The 18,533-nt window shown below is 42.9% G+C and overlaps 1 protein-coding gene and 1 pseudogene across 1 annotated transcript in view; one reads left to right on the top strand and one right to left on the bottom strand.

The window, feature by feature from the left end:
• DRAP1 (DR1 associated protein 1) overlaps positions 1-14,183 on the top strand; it is a 174,240-nt gene extending 160,057 nt beyond the window's left edge. The window contains exon 7 of the mRNA XM_063945124.1: positions 13,892-14,183. Coding sequence (XP_063801194.1) covers positions 13,892-14,024 — 133 coding nt within the window. The 3' untranslated portion in view covers positions 14,025-14,183. The remainder of the gene's footprint in view (positions 1-13,891) is intronic.
• LOC134971468 (5S ribosomal RNA) lies at positions 3,441-3,560 on the bottom strand (annotated as a pseudogene).
• Positions 14,184-18,533: the final 4,350 nt, after the last annotated feature.

Below are 18,533 nucleotides of genomic sequence, written 5' to 3' on the forward strand. Positions count from 1 at the left end.
AAAGTATGAAAAAGTATAAAAAAAATATTCGAAACCCATGTCGACCTAATGACTGTCGACCACAGTGACCGTTTCCCATTTAATTGAGGTTTGGACTTTTGGCTGAGCCACTCCTGAACGTTAATGTTTATTTCTGACGATCACTCCAATGTAGCTTTTCCTGTATGTTTTGGGTGCAGGAATATACATTTCCCAAGTTTAGTGGATGCTTTCTTCTGTTGCCATAAGCCTCACTAATGAGAGTGAATGGGGTAAATTCAAGTAGCTGCAAGTAAGTGCAGCTATATGCCACATTTTTGATGGTACCTTGTACTTGCTGATTTGTGTTTGCAATCCCAGAGGGCAACATGTAAAAAATCCACGAGCCCGGGCAGAGATGGAGCCACAAGGGGGGCAAGTTGAGGTGCTGTGTGCAGGGGAATATTTATGTTTCCTGTAGCCTTTACTTTCTTTGTTAATGTTGATAACCTTTTCTTTTATTTGAGTTAACTGTCCTTTTAATAATGAAGCTCTGTATTGAAAATTCTTTTACCAACTGTGGGACTTGTCACAGACAGGTATATTTACTTTAAGATCCATTAATTAAATTTCATTTATACAAGACAGTTACTTGTACCAAGTTTTATTTACATGTATTATTGCAAAAGGGATGAACTCTTATGTAATCAATTAATGGGCGATATTCAATTAGCCCCAATGCAATTTCAGGCGTTTAAAAATGTGATTCATGGCCGAAATTCGACCAGCGATCGCATTAAAGCACGTGGTATTGGGGATGAGCCCCGATCTTATGTGTTTATAGTGGCTCCAGCGGCTGCTTATCGGGGATTATGCTTACCATAGTACCTGATGATTGCCGGCCTCAGGGCAATAGGATAGCCCCCGGCGATTCTATTAGTGGTAAAGTACTGCTGCTAATAGGATATACCCCACTGTCTTGAAGAAACGATCAATGTCTTTATTATGTAAGGAAATTACTCTGCTCTTTAACCAGCATTTTGAACCCTGCTGATTCCCATGCTTTTTATTTAGGTCTGTTCCTCCATAGCAGTGCATACTCCCTAAAGACAGTATTGGGTTGGAGCTGCAGCTGTGTGTAGGGTTCCACCAGTAGTTGAAAGTAGTTTCAAACAGGCTCTAGCGAAGATTTTCAGTCGCACTGCTGGCCGCAGAGTGATTGACATGAATTGGGCGTTTCTGGGTGTCAACTGACCGTTTTCAGGGAGTGATCATAAAAACGCAGGAGTGGCTGGGTGAACGCAGGGCGTGTTTGTGACGACAAATCCGGAACTAAACAGTCTGAAGTGATCGCAAGCGCTGAGTAGGTTTGAAGCTACTCTGAAACTGCACAAAATTATTTTGCAGCCGGTCTGCGATCCTTTCGTTAGCACTTCTGCTAAGCTAAGATACACTCCCAGAGGACGGCGGCTTAGCGTTTGCACGGCTGGTAAAAACTGCTAGCGAGCGAACAACTCAGAATGACCCCCATTGTGTTGTGTAGAGAGTTTTCTATTACCACTCGCACAAGTTAATTGGTATCATTTCTGTGATTATTTCTTGGTTTAGATTAAACACTTCATGTGGGAAGGAGAAGCTTAAAAAGAACTGATGTGCACCCATTGTGCTTGTTCATGGAACATAACTACCAGTGGATGCACTACATAGTGTCTCTTCTTACAGTTGTATAAGTTTTTATAGAGGTATAGCTTTCCACAGGTCCAGATTAAAAATGATGTACACAGGACATATCCAGGCCTCCAGATAAAAATAGGCCCATTAACTTGACCGCATAATGATAACTACACTCCCAGCTGGCCCATTCGGCCATCCATAAATCATAAGTATTAGACATATACTGACAGGTCTGCATGAGAAATGTTTGATTTCTCAGCAGAAACCCATTTACTAAATTGGCTACAAAGCGGTAACACAATTTTCATCCGAAAAAGGGATTATCAGTATTTTGTAAAAATACCTCTTAATGGTCACAGACCTAACAAACATAGGGGGACATTTACTAAGCAGTGATAAGAGTGGAGATGTGAGCCAGTGGATAAGTTGCCCCATCAACCAATCAGCAGCTCTGTATCATTTTATAGTATGCAATTTATAGATGTTACTTCAGTGCTGATTGGTTGCCATGGACTACTTCTCCACTGGCTCACTTCTCCACTCTTTTCACGGCTTAGTAAATGTCCCCCTAAATAACATTATGTTTGTTAGGTCTGTGATGATCAAAAAAATCAGACAGTGTGTACCTAGCTTTAGGCAGCAGCTCCTTGTTTCTCCATTCTTGGTATAATTGAGTCGTATAAAACGTAACTTTTATTGGAATAAAATATATATATATATCCACAGTTAACAGGATATTAATATTTAGCAAAAAGTTAAATATTATTGTTCAAATATAGATGAGCCATTAAAAAGAGGTTTGCTGTGACTTAACCTATAGTATTCTTAATGTTCATAAGACATTGGAAGGCATGTATATTTAGAAATAATGGTATCCTCATGGATAGGTGTATATGACATTAATAAGGAGGCTGGAGTAATGTCGTCATACCTCCCCATATGCTCCATATGCCAACCTCGGGATACTCAGTATCACAATGTGACTTAATATCAAAGGGGATATTTATCAAAGCTTGGTGAGAGAGATAAACTACTAACCAAACAGCTCTTAAGTCTCATATTACAGGCTTTGTTTGGAAAATATACGTTTGTACAAAGGGAGAGAGAGAAGACTCTTGTGTGGGCACTCTCTTATTCTAAAAGGTAAATACCATGATGAGTTTAAGAGAAATAGAATAAAACATAACCTTTATTGTTAAGTTCCTTTAAAATAGATTGGTACCCAACAGACAACACTTAATTCAGAAACTGAGAAAAAGTAACCTAGAGATTAAAAATGTAAGTATGTTCTGGTCAATCATAATAAGTCGTAGATTGAAAGGCTGTAGACACAGATAGTACTACATTGGTTTCACCCTGACCAGTACAGATACATCTGTATTAATAAGACCCAAATGGGTCAGTTAACACCTGGGAAAACCGTTTTGACAGATTTAAATCAGACTAAATGTGCCCAGAAAAAAAGTGACAGATAGCATTTGATGTTTAAGACGTACCAGTCTGCGTTTTTTTTTTTTGGTCGTGTGCAATAACTAGAAAATGTTCATATATTGAAATATTAGGACCAAGGCTGCTTGAACCTACAGATTAATAAATGCAATAAAGACCTATTGGTCAGTGAATGTGAGCTCACGGGGGTGCCACATGTGCTATCTAGCATTGATTGTGTGTTATAACTTAATGGGATAACGATATCTGCTGAATAAAACTAATACCGTGATAGTAATGTGCAATATATAATATCGAAAGGAGAGACTAGTGATGATTGTGTTGTCAATGTTATGCATGGAGTCATGGACCTGATGGTTACTGTACTAAACTCCGGTATTCCCAGGTGGTCTCCCATCAAAGTACTAACCAAGTCCAACACTGCTTAGCTTCCAAGATCGTACGGTATTGGACATCTACAGTGTGGTATGATAGTAGATTATTGTTGATGCAGGCACTCCTGGATCACTGATGAGAGATCACCTTATAGGAGAAGGTATACGATGAATAGTTGGAAGAAACAAAAGGTGGGTCTGCTGCCAGTGTTAAAAAGAGGTGGTATTGGAATGTTGTGTCCCAGACACCGATATTACACCTCCGGATCACTGGTGAGAGTCCACGAAAGGGAAGTAGCACCAGATATGATTATGCTAATTCCCTTAAATAATGAATGTGTATTAAGAGTTAACATAAAAATGAGTGTGTGTTAACAGAGTGCCCATGGATAATTAGGGTGTTTTGTGCACACTCAGGTTTGTGCACTCAATGAAATTGTCAATCATCCAAAATTGCACAGTTTAAATACAGACAGATTATACTGTATACTATCCCAATGTGTAAATAATGACAAATATCTACTATATAAAAGCAAAAATTTGTCCTTCTGTCTTTCTATACAAATCCACAGTTTACAAGCGAAGATCGTGAAATTTTACATACAAGCGTATTAAAACACGACAGAGGCAACTAAAACAATTAGAAATCCCTAGCACCCCTAGGGGTGGGGGAGACAGTAGCAGAGAGTATATCAGGAGACAGCATAACTCCTGAATTGCTGGGGCAATGTACTTACAAATTGGTACACATATGCCTTACAATCTGGAAACAAACACTAGGTGAAAGGCACCCCTAGGGGTGAGGCAGCAGCACTGAGTATTTCAGCAGACAGCATAACTCTGTAATGCCTGCAGCAATTTACAACAAACTTGGTACACATATGACTTTCAATCTGGAAACAAACACTGTGGGGGTCAGACACCCCTAGCACCCCTAGAGGTGGGACAGCAGCAGAGAGTATGTCAGCAGACAGCATAACTGTGAAAGGCCTGGAGCAATTTACACCAAACTTGGTACACATCTGACTTACAATCTGGGAACAAACTCTGTGGGCGTTAGATACCCCTAGCACCCCTAGGGGTGGGACAGCAGCACAGAGTATTTCAGGAGACATCATAACTCTCGAATGCCTGGACCAATTTACAACAAACTTGATACACATATGACTTACACTCTGGGAACAAACACTGTAGGGGTAATACACCACTAGCACCCTTAGAGGTGGGCCAGCAGCACAGACTATATCGGGACATGCATGATATGTCAGTGATGACAGGGCTACATGTGACAGGGCCAGTTATATAGTGGAAGTAGCATGGTCCCCCAGCAGCACAGAGTATATCAGGAGATGCATAATGTGCTGCACTATATAAGAAACTGTAAAAAAAAAAAAAATCCATAATTTCACAGGGGCACTGACATGATGTGAGGAGGGGAATGGAGGCAGCAGGAAGCCACAGACTGAGAGTTGTATAGTGCGAAGAGCAGGGTCCCTTGGGGGATCAAAAAGGGGCCCGGTCACTACACAAAGTGTGTCAGGGAAGCAAGATATGCCTATGTACTAGATCTCCAACCAACGTAAATTAACGAACAACTAACATTCTAATTGACCATCCTCATCCCGTAGCAAAGCACGGGTATTCAGCTATCTACAATGTTATTTATACTGTGTGTTTTTATTTACATTTATTTTTGTAAACAGACATTCTTAAAATCCCGGGCAACGCCGGGTACTCCAGCTAGTAATATATAAATAATGGTATCGCCGTATTTGAAAAGAAAAACTCTTTAGTAGTGTTGCACCACACATTCGTAGGAGAAAGCAAGAAACCCCAGACACAGGATAATTGTTCTCATGTAATCAGAGCATGTTTTGCACAAAATGTGAGTCAAAAGGGGGAAATAAGAAGCTCTCGCAATATTACTGCCCATGAATAGAAGAGTGCAGAACCCTAATCAAAAATCCCAACAGTATTGCACCACATATATATATATATATATATATATATATATATATATATATATATATATATACACATGAGAGAGAGAGAGAAGTGCAAAGGGATCCCTATTATGGGAAAATCATTCTTATTGTATCAGTGCATAATTATGTGCATTAAGTATCACAGGGAAACAAGAGAACATACAATTTTGTTGCACAAAAGTATGAAAAAATGCAGATCCCCAATCACATTAATCCCTTCAATGGAGGACGCATGCATAGCTACAATGGAAAAGTATAGATACCACTGTACTCGGAGGTACCCAGAGGTCTGGTCCTGCCAGGGGGGTTGCGTCCCGTGAGTTCAAAGGAACAGTGGTGCAGCTGCGGTGGATGAAGACTCGTTTCGCCCGTCCGTCGGGCACGTTCACTTCCGATGGTGCCTGGGGAAAAGATTCCCAGCGGAGTTTAAATACCCTATGATCTGCGTGATGTCACACTTAGCCCCTCCGAATAAAAAAATAAATGTCATTTGACCGCCTGGCTGCGCTGTCGGGGTTGTTCCGTTGTGTCCGCAATCTAATTGCGGACGCATCTAGAGGTGGCCTCACAAATACTGGATGGCCTTGCCCTGTGCTGGGAGGCCCGCAGCATGTGAGGATATGCACGCAGATCTGGCTGCATATGCAGCGATCTGCGTTCATCTCTGATAACCCCTATAGTCCTGTTTTAAGAAATCCTTGCACAATTGTATCTGAAAAAACGGAAACTCTTTTACTATCCAAATAAAAATCAGCAGACCAAGCAATCCCTTATGCAGCCACCTGTTAAATTAGAAACATAGAATAAATAATATGTGGCGCTCATATCATTTCCAGAATAATATTCACCAGGGAGTTGCTGCGTTTTTTAGCACACTCCCGGAAAACGGTCAGTTACCTCCCAGAAACGCCCCATTCCTGTCAATCACCCACCGATCAACAGAGCGACTGAAAAGAGTCGCTCGGCCTTGTGTGAAACTGCATAGTTTTTTGTGAAAGTACGTCGCACGTGCGCACTGCGCCCCATACGCATGCGCAGAAATGCCGATTTTTAGCCTGATCGCTGCGCTGGAACAACGGCAGCTAGCGATCAATTCGGAATGACCCCCATGGTGACTGCAGACTCTGATCAGTACTATATCATAATACTGAAGTGTATTGTAATCATCTTGCCTTGGCGTTGCAGCGTTCATTTATGTGCAGTTCCCTCACTGTATATACTGGGTGTAAAGACAGCACTTCAACATTTCTATTCAGCAATGCAACACACACCCAGCCCTTGAAAATGTGTCACAAATGCAGCATTAGCAAAATTATCCCTGGGATTCGTGTTCTCGAAGTATTGAACATCCACTTTGGAGAAGACACTGTGCTTTAGTCTGATTCCTTAAAAAATAAAATTGGGAGTAAATTGGCCAATTGTCCCGGAATTGGTACAGGAAACACAGAAGCTAGTGAGAACTGACCGGAGGCATGCTAGATTAATGGGGTGGATGGGACTACAGCTCTAGGCCGCTACCTAAAATAGGCCCATCATCTTGACAGCAGAATGAAGAACAGCTGGCAAGTTTTAAAATTGTATATCTATTTTCCTCATAAAATGAAGCTATTACAGCTATTTTTACATATTTAGGGAGACGCAAGGGCTGATGGATAGTGTACATGCCCACATGGCACTGTCGCCACCCACACAGCCTCGGTCACAGCTCCTCTGCTTTTCTTAATAGGGCCTTGCTCATTGTCAGCCCCAGGCCCTTGTGGACCTTAATCCAGCAATGCCTACCAAAGAGAAGTGTGGATCTCCATTATGACGATGTGCTCTATTTGTGTGTGTTGCTCTTAACCGCTGAACTCGCCAATGGACAGTGCAGCATAGTGAGTTGGAAGCGTGCAGCCCAAGCTTGGGGTCACTGATAGGCTAATCAAGCAGACCCTTCCATACTGTGACAGGCTGCAGGAGTCAATACAGCATTAATCCCCAGCTCACATGTGCGGTACTCTTTGTAGGCATCCGGTCAGTACGTTGACATGGACTTTGGGTCAACATTCAATGATGTCGACATGGTTAAATTGACAATATATTCCTAATTTCGGCGTCACCTTTTCTAGTTTTTTTTTGCTTATTTTTAGTGTTAGTGGGTAGTCTAAAACAAGCAAAAAACCCAGTATGTTAACATTTTGGTGTTGACGTGGTTAAAACATTAAAATTTTACATGTTAACATTTTTCTATGTTTATATATTGGTCGTCGACATTCTGAATGTCGACTCTTCAAATCACACCCCTCCATGTAAGGAGTAGCACTGTCTTCAATATCCTGGCTTTTATAGCTGCATGCTGTGGAGCAATTTAAGTGACTTTTACCCACAGCAAAATGGTTATGTACTATGTTAGCAAACATTCACTGCTATTGAACTATTGTGAATACCTCCATTTTATATTCCATGTCTTCAATCTTTTGCTATGGCTGCTGAGTTGGATATGAACGCAAGTTGCTGCTCTCTTTTTATTTAATTTTTTTTCCCCCTTGTCCGCAACTTGCTCAGTTTTTTTTATTTTTTATTTTTTTTATTTTATTGTGCTTACATGTCTTGTCGTAACACGTGTCTTTTGCCCTATCAGCTTGCTGAATTTTGTACTTGCTGAATTTTTTTTGAATTTTTGTACCCTGCTGAAATCGCACCTTGATGGGAGTTGGAGGGGGGCCATGTAAATACGGCCAAACTACAGAAACACTTCCATGGTGCAATTGCCAATTGAAGACGATGGCCAAAATTTACTAAGAATTCGAGTTTGTCCGATTTGTGTTTTTTTTTTCTAAGTCCCAATCCGGGAATTCGCTAAGCACCAATCTGGGCAGTGTTTGGACTATTCGTAATGGTTTGATTATCAAAGTTCAGAAATACGAATGAATAGACCATCGGTCAAACACTGCTGTTATTTCATACAATACGGGCATTCACTATTCATTCGTATTTGGGTGTTAGTCTCTGAGTGCTCAAGTGCGGGTCTGTTTTTTTTCGATTCGTTAAAAAAAGCAGCAAAAAAATAGACCTGCTTTTTCCAGTCGAGTTTGGATAACCATGAAAGGGTCTGTTTAGTGTTAAAACATTAAAAAAAATTGCGTGGGGTCCCCCTCCTAAGCATAACCAGCCTCGGGCTCTATGAGCCGGTCCTGGTTGTCAAAATATGGGGGAAAAAATGACAGGGGTTCCCCCATATTTCATCAACCAGCACCGGGCTCTGCGCCTGGTCCTGGTTCCAAAAATACGGGGGACAAAAAGCGTAGGGGTCCCCCGTATTTTTGAAACCAGCACCGGGCTCCACTAGCCAGGTACATAATGCCGCAGCCGGGGGACACTTATACTGGTCCCTGCGGCCCTGGCATTACATACCCAACTAGTCACCCCTGGCCGGGGTACCCTGGAGGAGTGGGAACCCCTTAAATCAAGGGGTCCCCCCCTCTCCAGCCACCCAAGGGCCAGGGGTGAAGCCCGAGGCTGTCCCCCCCCCCCCCATCCAAGGGCGGCGGATGGGGGGCTGATAGCCATGTGTAAAAAATGTGAATATTGTTTTTTGTAGCAGTACTACAAGTCCCAGCAAGCCTCCCCCGCAAGCTGGTACTTGGAGAACCACAAGTACCAGCATGCGGTTGAAAACCTGGGCCGCTGGTACCTGTAGTAGTACTACTACTAAAAAAAATACCCCCAAAAAAACAGGACACACACACCGTGAAAGTATAAGTTTATTACATACATGCACACCTCCATACATACATACATACATACATACATACATACATACTTACCTATGTTCCCACGAGGCTCGGTCCTCTTCTCCATGTAGAATTCTTGGGGGACCTGTGAAAAAAATTATACTCACATAATCCAGTGTAGATTGTGTCCAAAGTATAATCCACGTACTTGGCAAAACAAAAAAATGGAAACCCGACCACGCACTGAAAGGGGTCCCATGTTTACACATGGGACCCCTTTCCCCGACTGCCAGGACCCCCCCTGACTCCTGTCAAAGAGCTTTGCGGTCAGCGGTGAGGTTACTTTCGGTCAACCGCTGACCGCAAAGTTCCCACCATTGGCTACAATGGAGCGCATAGGCGCTACATTGTATCTGTGCCGTGTGCTGCCTCACAGACACTACAGGAGCACAGCCAATCAGGAGAGTGCCACGACGTGGCGCTCCCTGATTGGCTGAAGGGACCCTCTTTGACAGGAGTCAGGGGGGGTCCTGGCAGTCGGGGAAAGGGGTCCCATGTGTAAACATGGGACCCCTTCCAGTGCGTGGTCGGGTTTCCGTTATTTTGTTTTGTAATAAACTTATACTTTCACGGTGTGTGTGTCCTGTTTTTTTGGGGGGTATTTTATTAGTAGTAGTACTACAGGTACCAGCGGGCCAGGTTTTCAACCGCATGCTGGTACTTGTGGTTCTCCAAGTACCAGCTTGTGGGGGAGGCTTGCTGGGACTTGTAGTACTGCGACTAAAAACAATATTCACATTTTTTACACATGGCTATCAGCCCCCCATCCGCCGCCCTTGGATGGGGGGGACAGCCTCGGGCTTCACCCATGGCCCTTGGGTGGCTGGAGGGGGAGGACCCCTTGATTTAAGGGGTTCCCACTCCTCCAGGGTACCCCGGCCAGGGGTGACTAGTTGGGTATGTAATGCCAGGGCTGCAGGGACCAGTATAAAAGTGTATCCCGGCTGTGGCATTATGTACCTGGCTAGTGGAGCCCGGTGCTGGTTTCAAAAATACGGGGGACCCCTACGCTTTTTGTCCCCCTTATTTTTGGGACCAGGCGCAGAGCCCGGTGCTGGTTGATGAAATATGGGGGGAACCCCTGTCATTTTTTTCTCCATATTTTGTCAACCAGGACCGGCTCAAAGAGCCAGAGGCTGGTTGTGCTTAGGAGGGGGGACCCCACGCAATTTTTTACGGATTTTTTACTACTTAAAACACCTTTTTAAGGTACACAATGAAGCCCTGCACGGATCTCACAGATCCGGCCGGGATTCCTTGTGTTTTGTCAGGCAGTGTTTAACTCATCACTCCCGTAAAACACTGCCTAACATTACGAATCACATCGACATCGGAAAATACGAATTGGGAAAAGTCGGCAGCTTAGTGAGTGATCGTATCAGGATTCAAAAAGTTGCAGTAAAATGCACCCGATACCATTCGAGTTCAAACACCCTTCAAAACGGCAAAAACACGAATCTTTGTAAATATACCCCGATGATGGCCATTGGCCACATCTGAATCACTGACACCCAATTATGCAAATATTTTACAGCTACTACAGCAATGTAATTATAAGGTCAGGTAGTCCATAACACTTGTTTTTTGACCGTAAAACATAATCCTAATCTGTTTGGGAAGGGGAAAGCTGCAGTATCGTTTACTAGTTTGGATTTTAAAACAACAAAGGTAAGTTTAGTTTTTGTGTTATATTCGGCTTGCTTATAATATGCTTCATGTATTCTATCTACACTTTCTGTAATGTATATGAATTGTATACTGTGGTTTTGCCTTTTGTATTCTCGGAGTGAAGCTGCATTTCCCATTTTATATTCCTGGTGCATCTGCTCCTGTTATTTGCAGGGCGGTGATGGCGCATTTGCTCCTACGCAGAGTTGGTGGCATCTCATGTTTGTGACCAACTCTGTAGGAAAATGCACATTATTTCTGCCTGCAATTATCACTTGCACTTACAGTACTGTAGATGCAAATTGTATACAACTCTGTATAAGGCCCACATGATCTACTCATCTTCCGCTCACCAGATACAGCCAACTATATGCAATGTCTTGTACATAATTGAAAATATTTTAGACACCGGCTGATACTGTTCTCAACGCTCTCCCTTAGCTCTCACAATTAGCCTTGTTTTGATGATTTAAATAATCATGTCTGGGAGAAGCGCTTACATTGTATTAGCCAGTAATTACATTACATGCTTTCTCACAGGTACTGCTTCAGTCCATAATCTGTTATGGCTAATTGAGATGTGTGTTGAGCAGCTCTGCCTTTATTATCTGTAGTTTTCTAGGATTATGTAAAACTAAATACAGTTTCCAGCAGGTATGGATGTAAGGCATACTGGCATGTTTGATGCATTTTATGCAGACGTTGTAGATGCAGATGCTGCTTTATAACTTGTTATGTAAATGTAATGAGCTACTAAAGCCTATATTTATAATGGATACATATCAGATGCTGTGTATACCTGATGATAATATACATCAAAAACGCCAATTATTTCCTATGGTGACCATGCGCTCTCACTCCTGCAGCAAATGCCCCTGTTATGAGTGAAGTACATCTCTGTTTGTGTATTTACAGGACAGGTCAGTTAGGCTGGATGACTGCAATATGCTGCTGTAACGGCATTGGAATGTCTGCAACGGCTCCCTAAATTGCCCTGATTTAGCCCCTAAAGCAGGGGTGGGAACCTTTGGCCCTCCTGCTGTTGTTGGCACATACCAGAATGCCTTGCTACAGTTTTGCTATTTGGCCATGCTAAAACTGTTGCAGGGCATGCTGGGATGTGTAGTTCAACAACAGCTGGAGGTCCGAAGGTTCCCCATCCCTGCCCTAAAGCATGCGTTGTTTGCAGTGTCATAAGAGTGCTAATTGCAGTAAGCAATGTAAGGGCAAGCATATATACCGCATAGATGCACACTACTTCTCCCATAATAGAATTGTTTCCATAGGGGGAGATATATAAATCCTTCTAAAGAGGAGAGAGAGCAACCACTTAACGTCTAGCAGTTATTTATCTAGCACAGTCTAAGATTGGTTGCTATGGGCAATTTCCCCACCTTTTCCTCTTTAGAAGGCTTGTTTCATCTCCCCTTAGTCACTCCGTTCCAGAGTTGCTGAGGATTGGTAGATTCATACAGTGCGTGGGGCCGATACTGTTGGTTACTCAGATATCTGCCATTTCTCCTGTGTCTTATCAGGACAGTGTACTCTGGATGTGGCATGTGCTTCAGTTGTCTCTAGTGGAGTGTGGGGAGGTTGTGCTAGTAATCTCATTTGGAATTGAGCTATACTCCAGGGTTATTGAACATGTGGCTGTCTGGGATAGCATCCCAGCATGCCATGCCACAGTTTTAGTGTACCCTAATAGCAAAATTGTGACAGGGCATGTTGGGATGTTCCACAGCCGCTGGAGGGCCGTATGTTGAGCACCCCTGCTATAAACCATTCAGCCTCCATGGTAAACGTCATGAAGATTCAGTTTCAGGATTTATTTATTTATTTATTTATTTATTAACAGTTTCTTATATAGCGCAGCATATTCCGTTGCGCTTTACAATTAGAACAACAGTAATAGAACAAAACTGGGTAAAAACAGACAGAGGTAGGAATGCCCTGCTCGCAAGCTTACAATCTATAGGGAAATAATTCTATTTCTATATTATATATTCTATAATTCTATAGGGATTTAATGGTTCTTTTATAAAAACACCTTGTCTGCATTGTTCTTAATGAGCTCATGCATCAGATGCAATACACTGTATGGGAAGCGGTTAGAATCCCGACAGGCGGTGAAATGCTGCTGCCGGAATACCGACGACACAGACTATTTCTCCTATGTGGGTGTCCACGACACCTATAGAGGGAGAATATAGCCTGTGGCGAGAGCAGCGAGCCACCGTGCCCGCAGCGTGGCGAGCCCACAAGGGGATTTCTAGCGCTCACCCTGTTGCCTGAATTCTGGCAGACGCTGTTGTATGTATTCCCACTGTATATGTGTAAAAGCAGTATTGGGAGATAAGCAAGTCTTTTATGAAATATGTAGGTTTAGAACAGTATTTAGGTTTATACCTTTAAAAAAAAAAAAAATGCCCGTTTTCATTTTATTCTTTGCCATTTACTTGACCTTCAGCTGCCAGTTATGTGCAAACATGTTCTCCCACAGAAAAGACCAAGGTAGAACATACAGGCATACAATACTTTCTCATGTGCTTTCATGCACACACACACAAGCAGTGAGGTTGTTTCTTCATTTAATTATCACCTCTTCAGTAAGAAAGTGACATATGCAGCCCTCCCTCTCTGCCTTGGATTCTGGAAGTAGAAGAGTCGGTGGGAGGATAAATTCAGTAGGCATTGGCTTTAAATTGCAGCACTCCACTCTCTGCATGTGGCTCTTAGAATGAGACTTTCATTACATACCATCATCCTAGATCTGGAAACAAGGATTTTGTAGTACCAGTACCTAGGGACATATTTGAGAGCCACTGTTAGAATCTAGCTGGATTATGTGTCTCTAGTTAGTATATAGGCTTGCACAGCTCTGCTTGGATTAAATACTGGTGTGTAAAATAATGATCTGGATCCTATCCAGTTTCCTTTGGCTATGGCCTTTGTAACCTTTAACCCAATTTTATTTCAAATATTCTCACCTTGCATCTCTTTTCTTTTCCAGTCCTCCTTCAGCTCCCGCTTTCCAACACTTTCATTCTGTACCAGTGATGCCCACAGCACCGTCTGCTCTGCCCACCATGCCAGCTCCGTTGTTGCCCGCTGGCTACGAAGAGGAGGAGGATTATGATTCGTAGCCTCTGGACAGACCAATTTAAATTCCGTTTTCATTTATTTGCTTATTTGGTTTTGTTCTTTTATTTTGGTTTTTAAAACTAGGCCTAAAGGCTTGGGGTGGGGGTGGGCAGGGTAAATGTGTTCTTAAATTTATTAAAAAAGGAGGTGGAGGAAATAAAAATGCATTGTGTGATCTTTTTCTAGTAAGCAAAAGTGTACTACAATACCTTGTTCTGCCAGCAATATTCATGGTCATACAATCATACACTATACTAATTCTCTATGCAGTACAAAACCTTTGTATCGCATAACAATATGACGTTTAGGCTTATTTACAGTCCTTTTATCCTTATTGTGTGTCTATTATGCAGCTCTTATCCGCAGCTAAACCATGGAGGTAAAGTACTGCATCTAGTATCTGTGTTTACCTGCCCATGACTGTATATAACTATATATGTAGATTCCAGCTTGTATTCAGGCAGATATGTATCATAGAGTATCACGTTTCCATTCCTCGTGTAGCTGCATCCTAGCCCAGTACACGTGTTCACAGTAAAAGTGCAAACCCTCCATATTCAACGTCCGAGCAATGCCAAGCCATTACCATAGCATCATGAATGGGGGATATACAGAGGCACCAAAGGCGTGCTTGCTCCCGAAATAGGGGGCATGGACGACCAGGAAGGGGCATGTCCTCATGACCTGTCCCCAATTCAGCATTCTTGGGGGGCGTGCCCAGCACTTTAGGAGGTGCTAAGCTTTTCCCAGGCTCTCCCCTCAATGTGAATAGATGCCACGTGCATTTCATTTGTTAACGCAGCAGTGATCGGAAACGGCAACTTTTACTACCCGCAGGACACTGTGATCCGTGGGCGTCGATGGTAACGGGCAGACTGTTTAGTCAGGGCACTGTGATTAGGGCAGGGCACATTTTGCCACTTTAAAATCGGGCAGGGCATTGCTCCCTGCTAAAACAGCCTAGCGTGAACACTAGAGCCCCAAATTGTATCTTCACCGGCTGTGAAAACTATTAAATCTAGTATTACGAGGAGTGTTGGAACTTGGGGTGTGTGAGCTGTGTCGTCACAGAGTTGCTGCCGACAGCACTTACATATTGCTTTCAGGGTGCCTGGAATTACAGCCAGTAGTGTTTACTGCAGAACCATCCTGAGCGTCCAAGGGAATCTCCGGGCAGGCACCCTGCAGCCTATTTAGCTTCACAGTGCTTCCTTAGGAGACTCCATACAGGTCTCTAGTTCCCAGAGCTATAAGTCCCGCTTACATGTGATGTCATGATGTTACAGGTTTAGGGGGCGGGCTGCCACAGAGTGGACTGCCGTCCTGTTACAGTGCATATTATGAGTATTAATTGCAGATAGCACCAGATTAAATGATGTCCGTGATTTATAAATCATGACAGCAGTATAAAAAGAATGTGTTTTAGAAGTAGAAAAAATGTATATAATACATTCCTTGCCAAGCATGCCAAGACCATCATGTATTTTGTATGTACACATTCCCTCTGACAGTAATATACAGTACCTGCTTAAGGATGTGTATATGCTACTCAATGACTTGTATCCCAAATTGACCCATGCCAGCAAAATGTTTTGCCTTTGTGCTGCCCCACCTCTGAGAACACTTAAGTGCTTTGTATCCGCATGTACAGTAAATGCAGTATATCAGAAAAACGTAACTTTCCTCAATCTATATTCCTTGGTAGAACTAGATGATTAAAGTTAGTGCAGCCCACAAATCTTTACATCACATTGGTTGTACAGTAGCTCTGGGAATAATCATGATACTGTTTTGTTGTAATTATTTATATAAGGCCAACAGAAATAAAAGCCTATCTACTAAAGTACAAATATAAAGTGTACTTTTGAGTTCCAAAGATATTGCTGCACTTGCAATACGGAGTTCGCCAAACTTGCATACATCACTAGTGGGTACATTACCCATTACTCAGCCATGTAAAATAATTTCAGAAACCGGTATTTTGGCCTCTTTGCCTCACCCTCTCTTACTAATGGAAAGTTGTGAGATTTTATTTTTGTGTCTGACAGTTCCTGACATAAATGGATGACTGGGAGGAGTGCCAATGTCCAATTTGGTTTGGTCACTAATGACTTACTAAGAAGACCATAACATATTTGTGAAAAGCAGCTATTGGGACCTAAAGACTAAATGTAAAAGCAGAACTCTAAATGAAAAATAAAAAAGAACGTTTAAAAAACAGTAGTTGTAGAAGAGTATGCATACATTCCAACTGTACCTCCTTAGGACTAGCGCTACAAGGATGGTGTTCAGTTTGCCGGCGGCCGGGCTCCCGACGACCAGCATATCGGCGCCGGCATACCTACAAGGTCCCCGCAAGGGGCTCATTTGCGCTTGCCCAGCTGTCGGTAATCCGACGGTCGGGATTCCGGCGCCGGTATGGTGTCCGCTGGCATAACATACTACACCCGCGCTACAATACCCCCTGGACAGGGCCGTCTTTTCGTATGGGCTCAATGGGCTCTTGCCCAAGGGCCCCAGGAGTGTAAGGGCCCTAGGCTGATAGCTGAGGGTCCCCTCTTTCCAGGGGTACCAGATTTTTGAAAATCGGCCCTGGGGAACCGGAGATATCCAACTTCAAAGCAGTGGTCCCCATCCAAGCCTGTTAATTGTTATTCCCAGCCAGATATCTCGGGTTCTTTCTGACTTAGAGTATTTCTGATGGTATAATTCAAAAGCCAGGACTCTTACCTTTCAGTGGACACTGGCAGCTTGTCTCTACTATACCCAGAACCAGAGATATCAACCTTCCAGCAGATGGTCCCTGCTACATCTCCAAGCACCTGGTATGCAATTTTATATATTCGTTGGTGGATTGCTCTGGCTCCTGAACTCTGATCTCCAAATCCCCAGTATCTCCTGTAAGGTGGGACTCTCTAGTTTTTTTTATCCTGTTAAAGCTAAGAAATCTATTTCCAGAAACTGGAGATATCTGCAGTAAAGCAAGCTGCCCTGACCCCCGGAAAATGATGAATATTAAGCCCACTCCACTATCCACCCCTCCCCTGTGTATTAAACACCCCCTACCACCCTGGAAGTCATGTACCAGGGCCCCTCCATTCCGCACAATGTCCCCTTCTACAGTTTAGTGTTCTCCTTCCCGCCCCATTTGTGCAGTAAAGGAGTAATTAGTAGAAATTATTTCTCCAAGTCCTACATGCTGAGCGAAAGATAGAACACCGCTGATGGCACCCCCCACCGCTGATGGGTGGGTAGGGGCCCCAGTGCATTGCTGTGCCCAGGGGCCTACATTGCTGTTAAGACGGCTCTGCCCCTGGAATTAAACTGTGTTCATCATAAAAAAAAATGGAACTGCAACACAAAAATGCAGATGCCGCTTTTTAAAGAAGTGAATACATATGAGGCCTAAGATGACGGCTGCAACACATTCTTTTCATAGAAGAGAGTTAAGGTGCGTACACACCAGAACAATATCGGCCAATTTGGACATCGTTTACAATATCATCCAGTGTGTATGCACAATATCGCTCCCGCGCATTGTGGGCAACATCGTCCGTCAAACCTGCATGCAGGTCTAACGGGTGACATTGCTTGCGAGGACAATGCTGCCTAATGCAGCATGGCCCCCGCTCCCCCACCACCACCGTCGCTCCCGACATCTGCAAGTGTGTATGCAGTTGCCAATGTCTGGTCCCGTCGCAGACGATATCGCATCTTGGCGATATTGTTCTGATGTGTTTGCACCTTTACCTGCATTGCAAGCCTTAATTGCCTATTGCCTACTAATGAGACCTGCCTGCAAGAACCTCAAATGATCATTATTCTAATTTTGAGACCATCAACGAGAAACATCCTTATAGGATTTTTTTATTTATATCATTATGGTTTGTTTGAATGACCAATCCTTTTTGATGTTACTAATCACTTATTTTTAATTCTTATTCATTATACTATGTACCAGCCCTAGTGCATTATTTAAATTGCCCAGGCACAGAGAAATATTGTTTGGCTATTTGATTAAACTTGGATCCTTTAGGTCACGTACTTCAGCCTGTCCATAGAGCCACAAGTAATTCAGCATTAATGGGATTTGTGTGTAGGTCATACAGATGCTTACATACTTGCCCACCCCAGTGAGCTTCTATGGTTGAGTATTAGACATGATAAACTGTTAAACAGATTAACATCAAACACACCTCATTGTTATTCATACTCGGCACTTCTTGTGGGCTGTAAAATTAAATTGATTGATGTCATAGCTGTTGCCTCAACCCCAATAAATGACATACTTTGTGTATCTGGATCAGCAATTTTATGCAGAAAACAAAGAGAAACACAAAACTGCAGATTTATAATGGAATTTCTGTTTCCACTGAACTTTTTTTGCATTTGCTATATAGTGTAGTCATGCAACTGCTTGTGTTGGATAAGGTAAGTTGCCATCGTATAGCTGTTTCCCACCCTGAATAATTGTTGCCAGTGATGTCATTTTAGCAACCCATGGAAATGGA

Source organism: Pseudophryne corroboree, chromosome 11 (genome assembly GCF_028390025.1).
Source record: "Pseudophryne corroboree isolate aPseCor3 chromosome 11, aPseCor3.hap2, whole genome shotgun sequence".
Taxonomy (NCBI): Eukaryota; Metazoa; Chordata; class Amphibia; order Anura; family Myobatrachidae; genus Pseudophryne; species Pseudophryne corroboree.